The 23920-nt window shown below is 47.3% G+C and overlaps 1 protein-coding gene across 2 annotated transcripts in view; it reads left to right on the top strand.

The window, feature by feature from the left end:
- The window catches only part of MTM1 (myotubularin 1), a 1347122-nt gene that overhangs the window by 915414 nt on the left and 407788 nt on the right, over positions 1–23920 (top strand). For both annotated transcript variants that reach the window (XM_069612751.1, XM_069612752.1), the window contains one exon: positions 4972–5178. In XM_069612751.1, the coding sequence (XP_069468852.1) occupies positions 4972–5178 (207 nt within the window). The remainder of the gene's footprint in view (positions 1–4971; positions 5179–23920) is intronic.

The raw sequence follows: 23920 nt of genomic DNA, 5'->3' as shown, positions 1-23920 counted from the left end.
TACAAGGTGGGACTGGTGTCAACCAGGTATGTGGCGTACTACTTATCCATCAGCAGCGCTGGGCAGGTTCCCTTTCCAACCAACTAGACAGTATACGCATCAGCCCCAGCAGCCGCCCGCAATATCGTCAATATCCCCTGCCAAACCCACAGGCCTGCGAGGAGAGGTTCTTTGAAAAGTTCCTCACACTCATGAAATCTCCTGAGATGGGGGCCACCCTCAGAGATGTTATCAGGGACATGCTTCCTCCGGCCCTGTCGCCCGCACCCATAGTCATTCCTCCTATGGCTCCAGCGCCACAGGCCCTGTTGCAGCCCACGCCGGCTTCTTCGATTGCCCTGCCTCCCACAGGTAGGCGGTTCCGTACCAGCCTCCGGCTCTGGTCTCCACACCTCGGCACCCAGCAGTCCTCCACCCGCTCCGTAGCAGCCGGACACCCTGGTGGACACAGACGAGGAAGAAGACCCTGACACGTCATCGTCAACCAAGGCCATCCACAAACAACTTGCAGGGCCGGCAGAGTACTTGGGCCTTCCTGAACCCAAAGTCGACCAACCGGAGGCAGGAGTTTTTGCTGACATCCTCACTCTAAGCACCACGCCTAGAACTGGGATTTGGATGCAGAAGGATGTAGTCGCCTTGTCCAAAAAGGGGTGGCTCAAACTCCACTCGGTCCAGCCGTTCATTCGACGCCTGGACACTAAATATAGCAAATGGAGGAGGATACACTCTTGCTGTCATCCCACCCTCAACCACACTTCAGTGATAGCTGCAGCGTCACTCTACTCAAAGCTTCAGTTGTCCTCGACCACCTCGGCAAGGAGGAGATCATCTTGGAGGGATACGGGAAGAAGCTTTATTCCAACGCTTCGCTGCATCTTTGTCAAGCCAACGTGGATGCCATGCTGGCAGCCGTTAACCAGAGGCTTTGGTAGGAAATAACTGACTTCCTTCCAGAACTTCCAGTGCAGAGCGAGTCACTTCAAGGCAGGACTGGCAGAGGCTAAAATTGTGCAAGATATCATGGAGTCCACCGTGGCCCACATCGACACCTCAGGCCGGGCCATATGCATCACCACGGACATGAGAAGGACGACCTGGCTCCGGGCTACTAAATTCAACCCAGACATTCAGGAACGCATATTGGACCTTCCATTCGAGGGTGGCAACCTCTTCCACTCCAGGAGCTAGAGAAAAAGAAAAACAGTTAGCAAAGTGCAAAGTCTTTATCCTTACGAAGGCTATGCCCAAGGCGTACACCCAGTCACATTAGCGCTCTGACAAGGGGCAGACGTCTGGAGGGTTCCGCGGCTTCCAAGAGCGGTGGTCCAGGCAGCCTGACCGTTCACTGAGTCAACACAGGTGTAAACAACAAAAGGGGAGGAGTAAGGGCTTTTTTCAGTCCCGCTTCTCTGCATCGACCTCAGAGGGAAAGAAGGCATGTCACGTCCCTTCGGGTCCATGTGTCTCCGGTGGGGGGCAGGCTTGCCCTTCGTGCACAGTTTGGCATCAGAAGTTCACGGATCCCTGGATCCTCTCGGTAGTATCCACGGGGTACTGCTTACCAATCCCTTCCTCCCCTCCCACCTCCCCTCCGCTCCCACAGATTGGGACAGCAACTCTGTTGGTGGAGATTCGGTCGCTCGTCGAGAGCCAGACAGTGGAAGAAGTTCCAGCGAGGCTCGGCTTCTACTCCAGGATTTTCGCCATACAGAAGAACCACCAGGCTGAGAGTTGTGTTAGACCTTTCCACCCTCAACCTCTCCCTTCCTCTTCAAAAAGATGGTTACGCCAGCACTCATTGCAGAGACATTGTGCAGGGGATACTGTATGTGCTACCTGGATCTGAAGGATGCGTATCTACATGTCCCGATTTTTGGCAGCCGCATCGTTCCTTCCTGCGGTTCAGGATCATGGGCTGCCATTTCCAATATAAGGTGCTAACCTTCGGCCTCAACTCCGCTCCCACGGTATTTACCAGACTCATGAATGCAGTGGCAGCCCTCCTCAGGACCCAGGGCCACCAGTTCTACCCGTACCTGGACAACTGGCTCGTCGGGGCCCAATCTTTGGCGACAGTGCACCACACTTCCTCCTCCCTTATGAGCACACTCCACAGCCTGGGATTTTTGCTCAACCTCAAGAAGTTTCAGCTGCAGCCTGTGCAGAGGCTGACTATCCAGGGCCTCATATGGGACACAAGCTCTGAGAGAGTTTTCCCCTTGCAGGAAACATCACAGCCATCAAGAGGGCCACTACTCACTTCCTCACCCGACAAGTGACTTTAGCCTGGTGGTACCAGCATCTGTTAGGTCTAACGGCAGCGGTCCTACTGGCCGTACCCCACACGAAACTCAGGATGAGGAGATTATAGCTGCACTTCGCAGCTTCTTGGAATCGGGAGCGGGGCTCTCAAGCGGAGTTGGTCAATGTTCCTCCTTCTCTTGGCTCGCACCTCACATGGTGGTCCAGGGACTGCAACCTGCCGACGGGGCAAGCCCTTCCGGCACCCGGCTCCTCAGGTCACTTATACGATGGACTCCTCGCTCAAGGGCTGGGGGGGGCCACTCTTGGCAGCCACAGTGTCCAGAGTCTGGACCCGGCAGGAGCAGGAGTCCCATATCAACTGGCTGGAACTGAAGACCATCTGGCTAGCGCTCAAAACTTTCTTCCGCTGTTGGGGGGCAAAGTCGTCCTCATCCAGACCGACAACTCCACCAGCATGTACTATATCAACAAGCAGGGTGTGACCACTTCACCTCCACTATGCAGCCTAGCAATCAGCATGTGGGAATGGGCCCTGGAGAACGTCGTCTACCTGATGGCCATCCACCTTCCGGAGGAGTCCAACCTGGAAGCGGACAGGCTCAGCAGGCTAGGAGCAGACAATTACGAGTGACAAATGAACAGCCAGGTGCTGCTGGAGATCTTCAGCAGATGGGGGCCTCCTCAGGTGTATCTTTTCACCTCCTTGGACAACAAGAAGTGCCATCAGTTTGCGTCCTGGCATAGACAGGGCCCCGACTCCCTGGGCGACGCATTCCAGATACAGTAGAACGGCATGACAGCATACCCCTTCCCGCCCAACCCCCTGGTCCACAGGGTGATTTGCAAGATAAACAAATCTGGTCAACTCAGCATCATTCCGATAGCTCTGTGGTGGCCGGTGAGACCGTGGTTCTGGAAGCTTCTCAGCCTATCGGACAGGCCACCCATTCACCTTCCATTGGGGCCAGCTCATCTTCTGGCGCAACAGGGGGCGCTGGGTCATCCAACCCGTGCCTCAAAAATTAGCCCTAGCAGCGTAGTTCCTGAGCAGGACATGCTGAAGCACCTTAGCCTATCACAGGTTAACCTAGAAATCATTCAGGGTGCCAGGAGCAAGGTTACCAGGAGTCAGTACAAGTGTAAATGGACTAGGTTCTGTCACTGGGCGGACTTTAAGGAGATTGACCCCCCTACATGCACGTTGGACGATGTGCTCTCCTTCTTTGCGCTCCTAGCTCACTCAGGCGTGCAGGTGGACACATGCCGCACGTATTTGGCAGCCATAGGAGCCACAGAAATTCAGCAGAGGAGGTCTTCTCCTCTTCCAGCCTGATAGTCGAGAGACATTTGAAGGTGCTTGCCGGACTCTACCCGCCCATCAAAAGGCCACACCTCGTGTGGGACCTCAATATAGTGTTGGGCGCCTTGGCGCACAAGCTGTTTGTGCCAATGGCGTCCGCGGTCATCAGGCTGGTCACCATTAAAACAGCCGTTATTGGGTCTCACCTCTACTCGCAGAGTCAGCGAGATACAGGCTCTGTTGACCTCAGAGCCCTATACTACCTTTCACAAGGATAAGGTGGTCCAGCGGACATACTCTGCGTTCCTACCTAAGGTACCCTCCCCTTGTCATCTAAACAAGGAAATAGTCATACCTATGTTTTTTGGTGACCCTAACAATGAGCCTCAGAGGGTTTTGCACTGTCTGGATGTCAAACGCGCTCTGAAATTCTATCTAGACAGGACCAAGGGCTTCCGCAAGTCGGACGCACTGTTTGTCACCTTCGGGGGGTCGAGGCCCGGGTAGCAAGCATCCAAGGCATCTATTGCACGATGGAGGGTTTCGGCCATCAAGGAGGCCTACGAGGGGCAGCACAAACCACTTCCAGCTAACATGCACGCCCATGTGGTCAGGGCCACGGCCATTGCATTCCAAAAGCAGGTCCTGTGGCAGGTCATCAGCAGAGCGGCCACCTGGGCCACCCCTTCTGCTTTCTCTAAGCACTACTGTTTGTACGCCAACTCTGTCAGATGCGGCTTTTGGACTGGCGTTTCTAAGGAATCTGTTTTCTTAAGGAGGATCTCCTCTCAACCCTGGGGCTACATTCAGTTGTAATCACCCATGAAGCATGGAGGAAAGGAGGCAGGACGTAAGAGTAATTGTGAGTTACTCACTGTAGTGACTAACATGCTCTTAGTCTTTAGTCCCCTGTCCTCCATACGTCCCACCATCCTTCCCCCTAATAATACTGGTATCATTAGGCAATGTTAAATATTGTTGATGCGTCAATGGGGACTGAGGTGTGGTGCCGGTGGGCGTAGTAAGGGTAGCGCATGCTCCCAGGGCCGCACACCTCTAAATTTAAAGGGGAAGGTTTTTTCTGGTGAACAAGGTTCCGTCTCCTGTCGCTAGGAAAGGACGCTCATGCAGTATGGAGGAAAGGGGACTAAGAGTTTGTTAGTCACTACGGTGAGTAACTTATAATTTTCTTTACCATGTTTACAGCAATATGCTGAAGTAGCCATACCCATTTAGTTAATCTGTCCCAGTATTGCGCTTTTGATAACTTTTTCTCTTCATTTTAGATTATAATACAGTTAGCACCATGACTCTTTCCTTTGTGAGTGATAAGGTTTTAATATAAAATTCAATTAGTCATTTAAACTGTTGATTCTAAAAGATTACTGGTTTTGTTCCGACAGCTTGTTTTGACAGGTGCCATTCAAGTTGCAGATAAAGTGTCCTCTGGGAAAAGCTCAGTGATGGTGCATTGTAGCGATGGCTGGGATAGAACGGCACAATTGACATCATTGGCCATGCTAATGCTAGACAGCTACTACAGGACAATATTGGGATTCGAAGTATTGGTACAAAAGGAATGGATAAGCTTTGGACACAAATTTTCATCGGTAAGCAAATTGATACGTTTCTCCAGTTTTTGTATATATGCTATTATTGTTGGAATAAAAATATTTATATAAAAATTGTAGAAACCCGTGGAACAAATGTATTTTATTTTAGAGGAAAATATTGAATACTGTTGAAATGTATTGTTTTATAGTAAAATATTAGTGCCTATGAAATAACACTTTACACCTCATTTCCCCCTTATTCTCGCTATCTTCTGTAGGTCCTGTTTCTTATTTTCATGCACAAATGTATATTGCTGTAAAGCAATACATTGCAAAGAAAATCCATGCAGACTTTCATCCATTAAAATCAATAAGTTCCCATTTCATAATTCTTTTTAATGGAAAACATACCAAAATGAACTATTGAAGGACTTGTAATTGTTTTTTAGTTTCCGAACGTCCTATGATTTCTTATAGTAGAAGTTGCTTTATTGTTAATAAACGTATAAGTGCTGTTTTCAAGTGTGCAGTAGCAGTGGAGGCTTTGGAGGGGGGTTCTGATGGTATGTTTTACAAGAATGTTTCAAGTTGTTAAGAAAGTGAAATTTCAAAAATCACTGGATTGTAAAGGAAAAGCAAAACAATATTGCAGTTTTTCTTGATATTTTTATTTTGACATTGTTCATTTTCAGCTGAATGTGTTGAAAACACATACAGCTGTAGGAAAATATCACATTGTCTTATAATCATGTTTATTTCAAACCTTCTTAGAACATTTTCCATGGTTCAACTTTAAACAGACACAGTTTTCAGCTTTAAACAGACATTAAAGACAGATTTAATCCATCATAATTAATTTCTTTATAATGGAACCCCCGGCCACCACCCTGCCTATTTCCATCTCCCTTGAACATCGTTTCAGAGAAAGGAAAGAGTGCATGTGCTTTCAGGACAGAGATTCTTGGGTGCTCTATGTCTCTACAAAGCCACTCTTATTCCATGTTCTACTTGGATTCGTTGATCATATGAGTTAGCTTGGCCATAGCACAGATCTCTCAAACTGTATTCTTTCTTAGTAGTTATTTCAGACCTTTTATAATGCATTGCCACACACCTTCTCGCTGCCAATAAATTATATGGCATATTTCCTATACTCTAGCTGTCTAATGGTGAGAGTGCGTGAATAATTCTATCCAATTCTTTTATCCAAGACCGCACTTATTTCTGGAATCCCTAAATGGGCATGCCTTCTCACCAGAGGTGTCAATGATGCCTGTGCACATCTCCAACAACATGGGCTTATATCTGGGTATTTCTTAGTTTATATGGTGGATAGTGCCATCTAAGTAGCGGTTTAACTGCTTGCCACTTGTATTCAAGTTGAAATTGCAAACAATCGCTCCCTTTCTAGGCAAGTTTTATTTGTAAAGTATTTTTAGAGTTCCCTTGTTGCTTGTAACAAAGATACACTATTGTGTTTTCCCAACAGTAACTTATTTGCAGAAAAGCAGTTGATCTTCATTATTCATGCGCTATGGATGACATGAATATTCAGATTTCCATTTTTGTATATTTCTTTATTGTGATAATAGTCTCTATTGTGAAAAAAACCTCAAGATGTCTTTCACCCCTTGACATGTGGATCTTCAGGAGGTAAGTCATATATTTCTGAAAGATACTTTTCTTAAAAGAAAAGAAAAATAATATATTGTGTAACATTTTGTTTATAAATTCAAGAGAAATTAAAATCTTAAAAAACTCAACATATAAGTTTTTGGTTGAACTTCCAGTTTTTTTAAAGTTGTAGGTTATGGTTCACGTGGGGAAAAAATAGGAAAAAATTGTTGATTTGCTATCAGTGAATATGTATTTTTTGTATTCATTTTGTGCTCACTCTTAAAGTTATGTTTTAAGAAACTCTTTGGTTGGTAAGTCCACCATACTGCAAAACTCTGCAGGAAATGAATTTTAAACTGGAGCAGTGATTTCTTCTCATGCTCATTCCATAGCATGCAATGAATAAATATAGTCTGTTACTAAATGGACTTTCCAACCGAAGAACTTCTTAAACCATAACTTTGGGGAGCACAAAGTTAATACAAAAAAATATATATTCACACACAGCAAACCAACTATTTTTTCCTATTTTTTCCCACCTGAACCATAACCTATGGCTCAGAAAAAATTGGAAGTTAAACCAACTTCAGATAACACTCCAAGGACTTAAGCTGAAGCGCCAACAAGATAAACCAAGTCAAAATACTGGAAGGTAAGAGAATAAAACAAAAAACGTATTTGTTGAGTTTCTTTAAGATTTTCATTTCTCTTGAATTTATGAATAAAATGTTATACACAATTTATTATTTTTATATTATTTTTAGAAAAGTATCTTTCACAAATATATTACCCCCTGAAGATCCTCATGTCTAGTGGTTAAACAGGTGTTAAGTTTTTTTTTTTACAACAGAGAATGTTTTCACCCCATTGTACATTAGGATCCTTAGGTTCGGCTATCAGTGATTCATGATAGACACTATATCAATCCCTTTGATACCCTTTTGTAAAGACAAGCTTCTCAAAAGGTGTTGGCTCCCTTCTAAGATTGTCTCCCCACCTCTCATCTGTTAGGGCCACTTTAAGCTGAATGTATTGAAAACATTGGCAGAGGATTCATCTGCAACAATCACCCAGTTGTTCACATGTCATGCCGACATGCAACTACCTCAGAGAATGCAACACTGGCTCCCGATGCTCACTTGACCACAACTACCGAACACATTGAGAATTTCTACTGACCAGCCCCCAAAGAATAACCTCCATGCCACTACAGGCACAACACCAACAAAGCCTGTAGTACAGGAAACCAAATTCCAAGAGATTGCCACACTGTCTCCCAGCACTGGCCATCTCCTACAAGGAAATCAATGAAGGGCACTCGCTCACCCAGCGATGACCAAACTAAAATCACCCCACATCAACTTCTACAATGCAAAAATAAGTTTATTTTGACCACTCACCTGAAAATAGCACTACACCGGATGTTCCACGATCCCTACCTAGTAATCCCCAAATTCTACATCACTCTTCCAACACAAATCTAGCTTCTCGTACACATCTGTTTTTAGATCAGTCACCTAGCATCAAACACCTGAATGTTGCACCTTTTCATTCCAACACAGGACCGCCCCTAGCCAGTACATTTCTGCAACACAAGCACACAAGGTCTTCTCTCTGGACACAGACACCTATGCTTCTAATCTCAAAACAAGTAGAAAGTTCATATGCACACAGTGAAGCACACAGGGCATGGGTACCTCAAATGTGCATGAAGCAAGTATGCAGTCTGGCATTCTCCTTGTCCTCCTGGCTGACTCAACTTACCCACTATCTTCCAGAGTATCTGCAGATCCTGTAAATGGCAGTGGTGCACAGTACAGATCCTTTTAATATAACATTGTACAAAACTGTTATAATATATCTTCTTCTGCTGCTGATGTTCTTCAGAACCAGAAGTCGGCAGAGTCTTAAGTGCAGAGTTTGACAGTTTATACCCCAAGTTCTCTTTAGTAGTTGAATGGTTTCAGTCTTCTTTTAGTCACTCAGAAATCGAAATAGGAGTTGGTAAGTAGGAGCTAAAAGTAAATCCTGGGTATAGGACAGCACCCAGTGAACAGGAATACCTTCTGAAGAACAAGCAGCTGCTGTCAAGTATTCACCAAATCCAACTTCTACATCAGACTGAAACATTGTCACTTTTACCATTGAACAATAAGTTATTGACACATTATTTTTATATTACTTTAGTAGAATTCCTAGAAATTGTGTATTGTGACACAAAAGGAATACATTCAGTATTTATTCTGTGTTATCCTTATGATGAATATGTATGACCGTAAGATATTGTAAATTCCCCAAAATATACAAAATGACCTGATCATATTGAAAAATGTTTCATTATTTAGCAATTCATGATTGGAAATAGGATTAAGATGCGTATACATGGGAAAACCACATGGTCAATACAAATGTGGAGCACAAACGTACATTACATGTGTATTGCACCAGTTGTCTTGAAGTCAAAGATTACTCCAGGTAGTAATGATTTGTTTTAAGATAACCAAGCTCTTCAAAGCTGCTTCTTGGGATCTGAACAGTTGCCAACTCTCACAAATTGTGTTATCCACCTAGACACCATCTCCCTCTCCACTCAAACCCAGCTGTTAACACTGCTTTTTTTTAATGATTTTAAACTCTGGAGCGTTTTTCCTTCCTTTTTCCTCCACACACAAAATCTCAAAGATGAAAGTCGTGGTTTCTGCTGGTACAGAATTACCATATTGGTACCTAGCCGGTCCTCCATTCCAGTCTTCTCTGAATACGCTAAAGAATTGCTGCCACCCCTACACCTCAAGAGATTACCACAGCTCCACTATGATACCGTCTCTTGACTGCATGCGTGTTGCAAAACATAAAGAAAAAAATCTGATGGGTATACCTGGTATAAGTAGTTTAGTGCTGACCAGAAAGGCACCTAACATTGTATTTTAGTGTTGTATTACAATTAAAATTGCCCTATGTTTTCAGTCATTAGTTATTTGATCATACTCTGCGACTATCGCCCTGACAGTTAGATGATTAAACAAGGAGTCACTTCACTTTCATCAGATTCTAGTTCTCAACCTGCAGAAAATGACAGGTCCTATCCATTCTTATTTGCAAACCTTTTGCCATACAATTTGATTATTGTGGGTGTTGTGTCCCACCACATAACATCAAATAAAACAGATTAGCATTGTTTGCAATCATTAACCAAACCATTTCAAGATGGCGCTTGTTATCCCTAGTACCGGATGCATTGCTGAATTAGTTATCTTGGCAACGTCATGATGCTGCCACGCATCTTGACCCACTAAAAGCGAGGCGGAAATATTTGAAATTGCTACCAGCCGAGAAAGAAACTGTGACCCCCACACATGGCAAGTACCCTTTTGTTCAAACAACAATTGCATTCTAGCAGCCAAATACTACAATTCAACTAATACTAAGCACTATTATTTTTCAATTAAACAAAGTATAATTATAAAATATATACAGAGGTAAGGCCGAGAACTATGCTCACACATGGCCAATGACCATGCTCATAAATGACATGACCGAATATGCACATAAATCAAATTCTTAGAGGTAAATCATATTTCCCCGTTGTACTGGCTCTCCCTTTTTCCCAACTGGTTGGGAACGCCTGCATCCGCAGATGGTCAGGAAAAGCTGGCTAAGAGTTTTGGGAGATGAAGGGCCTATGTCACACGTGCGTTGCTCGTGCCGCCGGGCCCACACCTTACCCACAACTTACCCTCATGTCACCAACGTTCCACACCCAGTTCCTGTTTTTCCGCCTACTGGGTGGGTCGGAAATTTTTTGCTCCACTGCGACTCCCCTTTTTGGGGTGTTCCTTTTGCTGTCCATATCTTTTTTGCTATAGTGATTGGTTCTTTATTTTAATTCTTTCAATTTGTGGTGCCTCCCTGTATGCATGCTGTATGTAACAGGTTTCAAGCAGTGCCTCCGTCGCCAGAAGCATTTTCTGTGGCCAATTTCCACCATGCCTGCATCCACTGTCTGGGTATACATCGCCTGGTGAGTACCTGCATTTTTTGCTGTGGAATTCACCCGAGGTCTCTGCAGACTCATCTCTCCATGTCCGAGCTTGGATCGGTACCGAAGACGACCAAAGACTTTGTTTGGAACAGTAGGGAGGCCAACATAGGTAAGAGGGGGACTGTACCTTCAGGTGAGGTACTCGTTTCAGCACCGACCAACGGTACCCAAGGGAAGACTGTTTCCTGAGTCTTCACAGGACCGTTCAGGGGGCAACCCCTGGCCTATTCACCTGAAAGTATCTCTGGGTGGGAAAATGTTAGTACCTCCAGGTGGGAAATGGTCTCAGAAGACCCACCCGGTACTTGATTTACTCAGAATAAAATAACAACAGTACCGGGAAAACCCTCTATTGCCTCAGTACACTGAACAGGCATGGGTACATGCAAAGAGGCCTGTGCCTCTGGGGTTGATTCGGTCCAGTCCGATTACCCTGTACCGGACAAAGCCAAGCCGGCTTCCACATTCAAAGTTTCTCATACTTCTGTACCGAAAGAAAAGGTTTTACCCTCTACTGCCGCAGTTGAGTTTTCCAGTTCCTCAGTACCGAGGAAATATCATAAGTTCTCTCATAAGAGGCATAAGCACTCTCATTCGAGATCTAGTCCAGTACTGAATTCTCCAAAAAAGCACAAACAGGAGAAATCTCCTGTGGTTTCTGTCTCGGGCTCGGTACCGGAGAGTCAGAAGGATAATTCTACTCTCATTTCTGACTCTGAAGACTTTGATATTTCAACAGTTTTTACGGTTCCACCAGAACAATTGTTCAGCACACCTGTGAGAGCTCAGACGCCTCGCATTTTGCCTCAATGTTCTCCTCAGTCTGAGGACAAAAAGGGTCAACCTACACTGGTACCAATAAAACCTGGACCCCAGGTGGTTCTAATCAACATTCAGGTGCCTAGACCCGTGGTGTTGAACATCTACAATCCTAACCAACTGCCTAATAGGGCTGACTCTTCTACTTCTCCTATCGGACTAGAAGACCCTTTACCTAGCCCTTCCCAAATGGTAAACAACATCACTAATACTGTGCTGGAAACAATGCTTCCTGAGCCCTTCCTAGAAGTTTTGGCTCAACGCATCAAGGAAAAAATGTCACCCATGTTAACTTAGGGATCGGTACCCAACAACCCTATTCCCGACCCTGTCATGATACCAGTGGACAGGAAGGATTCTGCTCCTCCACTCGAAAAAACAAAAATATTCAAAGGACTCTGACTCGGATTCAGAGGGGGACGCCACTCAGTCACCATCTAAGGTGTTCCATGACATTGTGACTAATGCCATGTAGGCACTAGAAATCCTTCCAAAGAATAAGCCTGAAACAGCTGGTGTTTTTGGGAATCTGCCATCTCAGCAGTCAAAAGTTCCACTTCCCATGGAATTGCCTGTTCTAGAACAAGTTCTAGCTCGTCGGGGAAAGCCTCATTCCGATCCTCACATATCAAAGGCCCTAGATAACAAATAAAAGGTGCGAAAGGATGAACCCTTCATACTCATGGACAACCTCCCAGCTCAATCAGCAGTAGTCTCTGCTGCCCTTGGCACAAAGAGTAAAGGCCCTTCTCCATCTCCAGCTTCAGTGCTAGACAAAAATGCAAAAGCATGGGAGACCCAAGGTAAGAAGTCGTATACCATCTCTACCTTACAACTTAGGCAGGGCAACACTGCTACAGTTCTGGTGGGATTTAATATCCTTAATTGGGAGAATCTTGAACGCTTCACTGACATGCTCCCTCAGGAAGCTGCAGACAAATCTTCTTTCTGGATTTCACAGGGCAGAGAAGTTGCTATCGAACAGCTTCAAGTCGTCAAAGATCTCACTGACACAACTGCAAGGGAAGTCATTAGTGCAGACTGAATGCGTAGGCACGCATATTTGTCATCCTCTTCCCTTCACCAAGATATCCAGGAGAAGGTGATTCACCGTCCATTCGATGGCAAAACATTGTTCAATCCATTTACAGAAATGTAAGGCCAGAAAACCCTTGGCTCACTTTCAGTGAAACAACCAGATCACCAAAATTTTAAAGCATTCAAACGACGTACACAAGGATACAGTGGTTCTGCCACTTCTGCTAAATCTTACTACTGTTCTTTATTTATTTTTTTTACACTTTATTTTTCGTGACGATTGCAACAACTTGCAATAAAGACAACATCTCACAATACAATGCACTTGGACACATATTTCATATAGGTCTCAACATTACTGCATGCTTATCCCATTGTCCCTCAAATCTGCCATGGGCTCAACTTGTCTGGTCACTAAATATTGCCGGAATAGGGCCCATTTGTCTTTAGGTCTGTTGGTGGCCACAACAGTCGAGATGTAGCCCTCATTATTCATTAATATATGACAGGTCTTTAATCCAAGCCTGTACCGTAGGGGCCGCCCTCGCCTTCCAATTTCTAAGGATGTTGCGTTTTGCTACTGCCCCCGCAACTGTGAACAGCCTACGTCTTAATAGATAGCTTTCCAATGTTGCCTAAAATTTATTTCAGTGGGGTGGCGGGAATGTGAATTTCTGATGCTTGTTAATCTGCTTAGAATCACATGCTGTGCATATAGTCCAACATCCAGTGGTAACCGCAGAGAATTGCATCTTGTCTTTCGAGAATCGAAAGGGGACGTCAACATGGGCGTGTCTGTAACACTATTCCTACGTGACGTGTAGTGTACCCAAAACCCTCGCGCGTCGAGGTCCCTCAGATTGTTTTTTTCCGCCCAGCATACTGGTCGCCTTATGCAGAGCTCATCCAGAGACATTGCTATTGTTATTCTCGACCCTTGGTCGTACATTTTAAAGTTATTAATTATCCTACGGTCCATTCCATCGATGCCGGTTTCCTGATCTACGCCAAAGCCGGTTTCAAGGACCTTCGACGGACAGTATTCCGGTCGGCACTGCCGACCACGTGGCCGGAGCCTTGTGGCCGGCCTGTACAGTAGGGAGAGTGGGGTCGGGGTGGACATTTCCTTTTCTGAGAATGCCTTTCCATTTCCTCTTTGTTCCCTAGTTCTCTTCATCACAATATTTTTTCCTTTGCTATGGAGAGCACTCGGTTTAGGTTTTGCCCTTCTTGCAAGGCCAAATTTCCTTGGAAGGATAAACACCATAAGTGTAATAGGCGTTTGCCCCTGAATCACAACGAGATGGCTTGTGCGGCTTGCAAGCTCCTGCGTCCAAAGACACTAAAGGAGGGCAGTGTTAAGCGGTGGGCAACCTACGGAATGTTCCAAGCTGAGTCTAGTTCTCCTGCTATCACAACCGCTGATTGTGACGAGGGGCTAAGTGATGAACAGGCCTCCGATTCGGAAGCCATTGACCTCTTGGCAGAACATTCTCGCTCCGCGTCCGCCTCTGTTCCCGGCCCCGTCAGGCAAGACTCAGGTCCTGCTATAGGGGTCTTCGACAAAACAGTTGAAACAACCCATAGCGCCAACGGGCACACCGAAGGTTTCGGCCCTCCCTGCAACCGCAGGTGCGCCTTGCGACTGGGCATTCTAAATCAAAGGGTGCTGCCCCCAATACTCAGGAGACCGTCGAGACGCATCGGAAGAAGGCATTCATGGTCGAAGGCCCCGGTTCTACTGAAAACAACCACGCAACTGCAGGACCGTTCTAGACACCCTTCTGCCTCTGAGGAGGTTGACGAAAGGATCGCTAGGATTATTTCGGCAGATAATCAGAGGCAATGGTCCAGGGATTCGTCGATACCTATGGACAAACCTAGAGATTTTTCAAAATCCAGGGATAGGCTGAAGGATTCATCGGAACCCATGGAGAAGCCTAAGGACAGACAAAAGGATTCGCATCAACCGTCGGTCCCCTGAAAGGGCTTTTCAGAAGGCACAGGAGGGATTTCTTCGACTTTAATGGAGAAATCTCGACGTTCTGCGCCGGAAGTTCAATTTCAAGAGCCTTTTCCACCCCAGACTCCTCTGTGTTAGGGTGAATTCTCATTTATGGCTAATTTCCCTCACCTAGTGAGTCCCCCAGCAACTTTGCTGTACTTCTGGAGTTTATTTTTCTCACTTGGTAAGAGTGTGAGCTTTTCCCCCACTCTTACCTGTGTTTTGCTATGTGTTTCTACCTGTTTCTTTGTGATTTTGGGCTCTGGAGTGCACCACTTCAGTAGCCCCCTTCTTTGTGTATGTCACCCAGCACCTTCTGTGCAGTGGCACAGGGTTGTCGTTCAGACTCCCCCGACTCCATTTCTGAGGCGACTACCGTCCCCCAGAAAAGGGTAAAGTTACCATTAACTTTGCTTAGTCAATCTACCACAGATCCAGTACACCCCATCTTACATGGAGTACTGGAAAGGGGAAATTCATATCCCTTTTTATCTGTACCTCCTAGAGCATTGTTTCGCTCTTTTAACATTTAGACGTGGCTGGTGGCAGTGGTATCTACCCTAACTTTTCTACCACGATTATATTAGATAAACGTGATACTGTTCTTGGGTATTATATTAGCCTCGAACATAAACCCGCTTGACCAAATTGTCTTTCTTTTGGCTCCGGTTGGGTTTGTTCGCCATTTCTTTTTGTTAAAGTCCTTCTTGTGTTTTACTTTGCGCGGGAAACTAGGTTCTCCTTCTTTGTTCACCGTCTTTTGGCAGGCTTCTGCTCAGAAGCCCTCCACCAGTCGCCTAAGTGTCTAGGTGGGTTGAATGTGAGGGAGGGGTGTAGTCACCCCCTGCACAGGGTATCCTAGGAAACCCAAGTCGCACTTTGCCATGATTGGCTGAGGTGATTGTCCAGGCTGGACAACCCCCCTTCTGGGGGATTGACAGCCAGGCTGTGTGAATGGGGGTTTTGCGCATAAAAGGCAGGTCTCTTGGGCTAGAAGTCAGCGAGTCGCCACTGGAACTACAAGGAACCGAAGAGAAGCGGAGAGAACGACGGCTGCTGCAACTACCCCGTCCCGATGAAGCCCTGCTGCAGTCCTGAGCTATCTTCCCTTCAACGACTAAGAGAAGATCCAGTCCGGAGTCGTCTTCCCTGGAGCTTGGTGGGGATTACCAGCTCATGTTCCACAGCCAGAGGATCATCTTCCTTGGTCGAAATCGCTGCACGCTGCTGTAGTGGTCCGGATAGCCATCGGAAGAGCCTCTCCTGTTTTTAAGGAGCACACCTTTTATTCCTCGTCACTGCTCCTGGCCTCATCCCTGTGTGGTGCAGACCCCCTTCAGATGTCATCCTACACAACAAAGCTCCAGGAACCGTGGGTCTGCGGGAAACCAACAGGAACAGCTGCAAGGGCATCAGCTGCACCATTGGAGAAGGTACTGTGTTCTGCTTGAGGAAACTCAAGCAGAACACAGTACACAGTAAAAGGTGAACACCTTTTCTTCATCTCCAAGGCTTGCCCTCGTCTTCCCTCCTTCTTATAACATTTGCTTCTGAACATTGACAATATCGAAGTACGTTTGGCTACGTTGAATCGTGAACTGTCTGACTGTGTGATCTTCGGCAACAAGCCCCCGGTGTCACTTGACCCATGCTCCGGCCCTTTGACTTTTGAACTCCTGTCTCTGAGTGTTTCTCGATTCTGTCTGCCTAACCAAAATATTGCTTGTGATTTTTGCCTCCAACTCCCTCTGGGTATCTCAGGTGCTAAGTGTGTTTTTGCCCCGGTAGCATTTCATGTCACGGATACACGTTTATTTAGTAGACCGAACTGTCAAAAATCGCAATTGTATTCGCAGTAACGTGTTTTGTTCGTAACACTGGTTCATTCGAACACAGGGTACTTACCTTGAGGCTTACTGTACAAAGTGAATTGGTTAGTTGTAGTATATTTAACGTGTGGTTTTTGTGTAAGTTTAATAGAAGTGTTGTGTTTATAACGAATGGTTTAAAAATAAATGTACTTATATTGTTCTACCTGAAAACTTGAGTCACAGTAATTGTGGTCCCTTTGTGTAATCTCTGCTACTGCTCATATACTCTTGAGATAAGCCTGGCTGCTCCACCACTGCTACCACTCTGACATAGCGGTACAGGCTTGTACCAAAGGTAAAACTTGTATTGCCACCTGTGGTCTTAATTGTGTGTAGTGGTCCGTAAGGGCACTGCACAGGACTCTGCCTAACACTCTGGTGCATCTATTTGGACCAGGGAGACATTTGAGGGATGTATATATAGGTTAGAGAGGTTTGTACAACTCTCAGAGAAGTCCACGCCCAAGAAGCCCTGGGAGTCCCTTTACCCCTGTGGCTAAACTTCAAAAAGTATTTGATCCTTCTCAGGAAGAAAAAGAAATATATACTTATGACTCCACTGAAGATGAGGTTCCTGTGGACCAATACAATACGGATGAATATCCCTTTGCTGACACTGAGGATGTTCATATTGACCCCACAGAGGGTTGGGTGAGACAACCCCGACCTGGGTGATCCTCAGCCTTGGCAGTCACCTACGCCAACACTGGAACCTGATGCCCTGTGCTTGGATTCCCCCCTGACCACACCAACTCGACAGGCCTCCCCGGTTGACGACCAAATGGCTTACAACGCTATATTAAGGAAAGCAGCAGAACATTTCCACATTGCTACCCAGGAAGCTGTACCAGAGGCTGATTTTGTCGAGGACATCTTAAAAGAGAACCCAGCACTTGTAGAGATCTATCAGGAGCCCTTCAGGCCCAGGAGCCTTACCGGCAGCAACATCTTTTATCGCCTTTCCTATCTCCTCAATCGTTAGTGGGAGTTCAAATGTTTCCCTGGCCTTGTGTGCGAGTCTGGGGAGCGGAATCGACTTTATGTATTGATCTAGATCATGTGTGGTTACATGATCCAAGTTTTTGTAAAGGGATGACTACAATTCTAAGAAGACGTTGTTGATCGCACGGGCCTCCGTGTGAGTTGTCCCATCCCCTCCGTCGATACTAGTGATGGGTTTGACATTGTGTTCCGATTTAATCAGTTTGGCAAGTGTCTTACTAGCCTTGTCCTCCCCTCCACCCCCCATATCTCCTGGCCCTCGTGGGGTGAGTAATGTATAATATTTCCCGGTCTTCCAATTTCCTAAATTCATCTAACCATGCCTGCAAGGGCGTGAGGGTAGCCTTCCCTGGTGACAGAGCATGTGCCTTTTCCAAGGAGCGCAGACTGAGTTCGGTCCGCTGTAGTTCCATTTTTATTGCCCGTAATGAGCTGTGCGCCAGTGACAGTACATGACCCCAGAAATCAGACTTTGAATGATTCCCACACTACGTCTGTGGACCCTACTGAATCCCTGTTGCAATAAAACTATTCTGCAATATCATCCCTGAGGGGTTCTGTTATTGCATTGTCTTGTAACAAAGCCGGCAGCATCCTACAGTGGCTTTGATCAGGGCAGACCGTTCCCACTTCCACCAACACCGGCGAATTATTACAGAACGTGCGTGGGAGAATGACAGTCTCTAGCGAGGGAAATGTATTTGGGCGAACACAACCAGAAATCTAAGCGGGAGCTTGAGTTATGAACAGATGAGTGGAAGGTAAATTCCTCCCCTTGAGGATGTAGCTCCCTCCAGGCATCAGTGAGAGGTAAGTAGGACATACCCTTGAGAATTGTGTGTGCAGCTTTACTAAGTGCCCGGGGAGCCCTGGTGGTCCTGTCCCTTTGCGGATCAAGGATAGTGTTGAAATCGCCACCCCATATTACTTTGGCATCCTCCAACGGTGATATGAGTTCAATGATATGTAAATAAAAGTCTGGTTCATCCCCATTCGGACCGTATGTGTTGACAAGTATGACATCCTGATTAAACAATGACCTCCAAATGATCACATACCTCCCCATAGCTCCAGTTTTGGATTTGGCCAACTGGAATCCTATGCTTTGATGTATGAGGGTCACTACACCCCTTGACTACGAGGAGTAATCAGTGCCTACCCGTAGTGGACCGCAGTTACGTGCAAATGCGTCCAACATCTTGTGCTGAGCGCGTGTTTCCTGTAACATCAGGATATGGATCTTGTGCCCTTTAGAGTAGGCAAGTATTTTCTGGGCCTTAATAGGGTTGCTCAGCCCCCTGATGTTCCATGTGAGCAGTCTAATCGTACGGTACGGTCCGGCCCGGCTATCATTGCGGTAAGCCAATAATCGGAGAGCGCATGTCCATGAGGTGCACTTTGTGAGAATACACACAACACAACCGTCGATTTTTGTTTATTTTTTTTATTTTTGTTTATTAACCAATACCCAACTAGAATCCATTCCATTCCAAACGCCCCCTTCTCCATTCCTCGCGGGAACTCTGGATTCCCAAACATGGGTGAACGGGGCATGCTCTTCTGTTAAGGTGCCCTTTCGTGTTAGTTCGTCCCAGCCTTCGAGTGGAGCCCTCAGGACTTTGCTAATTCAAACATTAGGGTGTCTGAATTGTTTCCCTTTGCACAACGTATCGGCCAGTGAGGATCTCACCTCCGCCCTGTCCTGCACCGCCCAGGTTTGTTTGCTGGTCATCCACCATCCATTCCCTTAAAACCCACAGTTGCGCCATTTCATAGTACTTATAAAAATGTGGGAGAGCCATTCCCTGCTCCTGGATTGGAGCTTTCATTACTGATCTAGCTACCTTTAGGGGTTTCTTTTTCCAAATAAACGATGAAATCACTTTTGTGAGCACTCTGAAGAAGGAATTGGGGACCCTTATTGGGATAGCCTGAAAATAGTAAACCAGCTTAGGTAGAATGGTCATCTTTATCGTTGTAATGCATCCACACCATGAAATCGCTAGGGGGTTCCAGGGCTCTACGTCCCTCTTAATGTTTGCCAACAGTTCAGGATATTTTTTTTTTTTTTAAATTAATTTTATTTTAGAAACCAAACAAAACTCCACACAATACAACTGTTTCAGCACATAGAAGCATCATTAAACCATCATATTACACACAATAATTACCCAACTCTCCCCCTCCCCCCCTTAAACTAGAGCCGGCTCCTCCATGTCATCCGCAGGAGCATTATCGGGTAGCGCAGTGCGTATGCGCTCATCGTCCGAGCCCTCCGATTCATCATGACCCTGGTGTGGGTTAGCCATAGAGGCCACCAATTGCCGCCAGCAGGGGCCCTATCTCTTCCTCACCCCCTCTAGTGACCGCTTCAAACCAGACTACGGATTCCGCCTCCGCCCACCTTAAGAGGTCCGCCCACCATAGCTCTACCTTGGGCCTGTGGGCCACCTTTCAGCCCATAGCAATCCTGCGCTTGGCCAGCACACAGGCCAAATCCTTCATCTTGCTTGTGTGCTTTAAGTCCCGGGGTCTGGGAAAAATCCCAAGCATACATGACCACGCTGATCCGACGTCCAACACCACTCCCCCTCCAGCCAGTTTCATTTTAACCTCCTCCCAAAATCTGCGCACTTCTGGGCAGGCCCAAAACATGTGTAGTAGCCCTGCTTTCACCTCCCCACACCTGGGGCATTTCTGCGTAACCGAGCCTCCAAACCTTGCAATCTTCTGGGGAGTCAGATAAACCCTGTGAGTAACATACAGCTGGAGTTGTTGGAGTCTCGCGTTCCGGGACACCTTTTTATGGTATCTCTGGGCCCTCTCCCCCTGCGTGTCCGTCATGGATCCGCCCACCTCCTCCTCCCAATCCTGTCTCAATTGGAGCAGCTCCATCCCAGCCTTCTCTCTCAGGAGCTCGTATATTCTCGATATTTTGTGCCTGCCCTCTGAAACATCATACATGGTTTCCAGGGAGGCATCAGGATCACCAGCCAATGCCGTCTCAGGCCATCTCTCTCTAACCCGTTTCACAAGCCTAGCGTAGGTTATAAATTGGCCTCTGTGCACCCCTGTCTCATCTTGCAGCCTCTGGAAGTCCAGTACCTCTCCTTCCTGCCATATGTCCCCAAGGGTGGCCAGGCCCACCGATTCCCAATACGTACGGACTGACTCAAATAGTTGAGTCGTTACCACACAACGCCACCAATGGGGCCTGCTGGGAGAGCGGCTCCATGTCCCCCATCATTCTCCATGTTCTGTGCCAGGCCTCCCATCCCAGCCTCAATAGCCGCCCCCTTCCTAACAGTTTATCCTTTTGTAACCATACCACTTCCCTCAGGAAGTATGGGGCAGAGTCTTCCCGCAAAAGCCTAGCTTCCGCCGAATCCTCAGCCGACAGCCACCTGGCCACATACAGCAGCTGCCCCGCCAGATAGTAGAGTTCAAAGTTTGGCAGGCCTATGCCCCCCTTATCGCACGGATTCTGAAGTTTCCACAGGGCCACCCTGTTTCTAGAGTTACCCCACACGAAACCCCTGCACATACTATGGAGTTTCACAAATAAGCTCCTGGGGATCAAAAACGGAACATTCACAAGAAAATGCAAGAGTCTGGGCAGGACCACCATTTTAAGCAAGGCCGCCCTCCCCATCATAGACAGGGGCAATCTAGACCAAAATACCATGCTGTTCTTGACCCCTTCTACGGCTCTCTGTGTTATGTTTGTGTTCCGCCTCAATCTTGTGATAGATACTTACTCCCAAATACCTAAATGTTTCCGTCTGCCGTGGTATTGGCAGGATAGGCAGCCTCTCTAACGGGACATTCTTATATCTGCCCTGGGGAAACAGACTAGATTTTCTAGGGTTCACTGATATGCCCGAGAGAGTGGCGTAGCGGTCCAGCACCTCCAGTACATACTGCAGGTTCTCTTCCGGATAGCGCAGGTAAAGGAGCATATCATCCGCGTACAGTGATATCAGATGTCTACCGCTCACTGTGCTGATGCCCACCTCCCCATACGAATGCCGCAAGTATATTGCCAACGGCTCTAGTGCAAGTATGTATAACATGGGTGACCAGGGGAAACCCTGCCTGGTCCCCCTGCTGAGTTGGCAGACATCTGAAACTATGGCTCCTGTTTTGACTCTAGCCATCGGGGTGCTATACAACAACTGGACCCACCTGATGTATCCAGGTCCCATGCCGTATCCCTTTAGGGCTGCTTTGAGCCAAGGCCACCGCACCAAATCAAAGGCTTTGACAGCGTCTAGCAACACGATGGCTAGCTCGCCCGTGTCTTCCGCAGTTTGATCAATAATGTGGTGTAGCCTCCTATGGTTATCAGTGATGTTTCTGCCTGGGACGTATCCCGTCTGATCTGGGTGTATCAGCTTACCGATCACCCTCTTCAACCTATTAGCCAGCACTGCCGTGAGTATCTTGCTGTCCTGATTGAGCATGGACAAAGGTCTATAGGACCCGCACTCCGCGGCCGGTTTACCTGGCTTCAGTAGTGGGACGATCACGGCCTCGCGGAGGGACAATGGAAGTTCCCCCTGCTCATAGGCCTTGTTGAACATGGCAAGCAGTGGCTGAAGCAACTCCTGCTTGTATGTCTTGTAAAACTCACTGGGCAACCCATCTGACCCCGGCGCCTTGCACGTGGGGAGATTGCGGATCACCACCTCCAGCTCGTCCGAGGTGACAGGGGCGTCCGACTCCCCACGTTCTAGTTCATCTAGGGTGGGCAGCCCAATGTCCTCTAATGTGTCCAGTATATCTTGGCACATATCCTCCCCAGTGTCCTCATACAAGTGTTTATAAAATTTGAGGAACTCCTCGTTCACCCCTTCCTGGGTATTGCAGATGCGACCTCCCTCCACCCTAACCTCATTAATCACTGACCGGGGGTTCTCGCTCCTGTACAGCCAGGCCAGCAGTCTGCCAGGCTTGTCTCCCCCAGCGTGTAACGGCTCTGTATATTTCTTGTAGTTTAATCTACACAGTCGATCCCAGAGTGCACTGCCGGCTAACTGAAGGTCCCTTACCTTTGCTCTATTATCATGGGCGGCGTCCTCTTATTGTGCGAGGCTCTCCAGCTCCCTTTCCGTGTCCTGAAGTTCCCTTTCGATACCCCCCTGGAGCCCTTTAGATTTGGAAATAGCTACTCCTCGCACCACCACCTTAAAGGCCTCCCACAGAGTCCCCACAGAACGTACGCTGCCCGTGTTTATCTAAGAAAAATTCCTCGATGTCATCCCTCAAATCCTCCCGGAACCCCTCATCCTGCAGTGCCTCTGTCCTAAGTCTCCACGTTGGGATCCGGGGCCTGGGGGGTTGGTGTCGCCATTCTACCACCAGAGGCGAATGGTCACATAATACCCGGGCTTCGTATTCCGCTCCCACCATTTCTCTCATTATCTCAGTCGACACAAACACATAATCTAGCCTCGTGTACAAGTCATGTGGTGCTGCATAGTGCGAGTACTGCTTATCCGTGGGATGCAGCCTTCTCCACACATCCTCCAGGCCAAGGTCTCCCAACAATGCCCCAAGCGCTTTGGCCGTTGGCGACATTTTCCCGGTCTTATCAACGGACCTATCCACTCTGGCATTCAGGGTGCAGTTGAGGTCCTCCCCCCACACCATCGCACCCCCAGCTAGGGGGCCAAGTTTACCATAAAGGGTCCTAAAATAAGCTGCGGTATCATGGTTGGGGGCGTACAGATTTATGATATGCACTTCCCTATTTTCCAGGAGCCCTGTTACTGTCACCATTCTGCCCTCCTGGTCTACCGTTGAGCTAAGCGCCTGAAACGGCACATGTGGTGCCACCCAGGTGATAAACCCTCTAGCGTACGCGGAGTACGTGGCACCCACCACATTACCCCTCCATTTCCTCTTGACCACCTCCAACTTCTCCCTGGTGAGTCCCCTGCAGCAGGGCTATGTCATCCTTTTTAATTACAGCATTACTTTATTTCGTTTCAGATAACTATTGAGGCCCCGTACATTTCAGGTCACTATGCGGAGATTACCCGATGCCATCTATTCGGTCTGTTCCCAGCTCCCCTCTCCCCTGAATGCTCCCTCTAATGATCCTTGCACCGGCTCTCTCTTTTCCCATTCCCAACAATTCCCCCCCCCTCCCTGTTTCCCAACTACACACCACAGCACACAACCCAACCCCTCCCCCCACCATACCCTTCCCCAACAAATGCCCAGCTCCATCCCTGGATCTCAGGCCCACCCGCGTCTGGTCCTGTCTCGTATACGAGGACTAGGACCCGCGGGGCGTCACCAATCTAACAGTGACCGAATGAAATATACAACTATTGGGATCAGGGGATGCCCCCCAGGAGCTCCCTATCATCTGTTTTAGGAGAAGTGCATCCAACGGAT

This window comes from Ambystoma mexicanum, chromosome 5p (genome assembly GCF_040938575.1).
Source record: "Ambystoma mexicanum isolate Mex_15411 chromosome 5p, UKY_AmexF1_1, whole genome shotgun sequence".
Classification (NCBI taxonomy): domain Eukaryota; kingdom Metazoa; phylum Chordata; class Amphibia; order Caudata; family Ambystomatidae; genus Ambystoma; species Ambystoma mexicanum.
The sequence above is the reverse complement of the archived record's forward strand: the minus strand, read 5'-3'. Positions and strand labels throughout refer to the sequence as shown.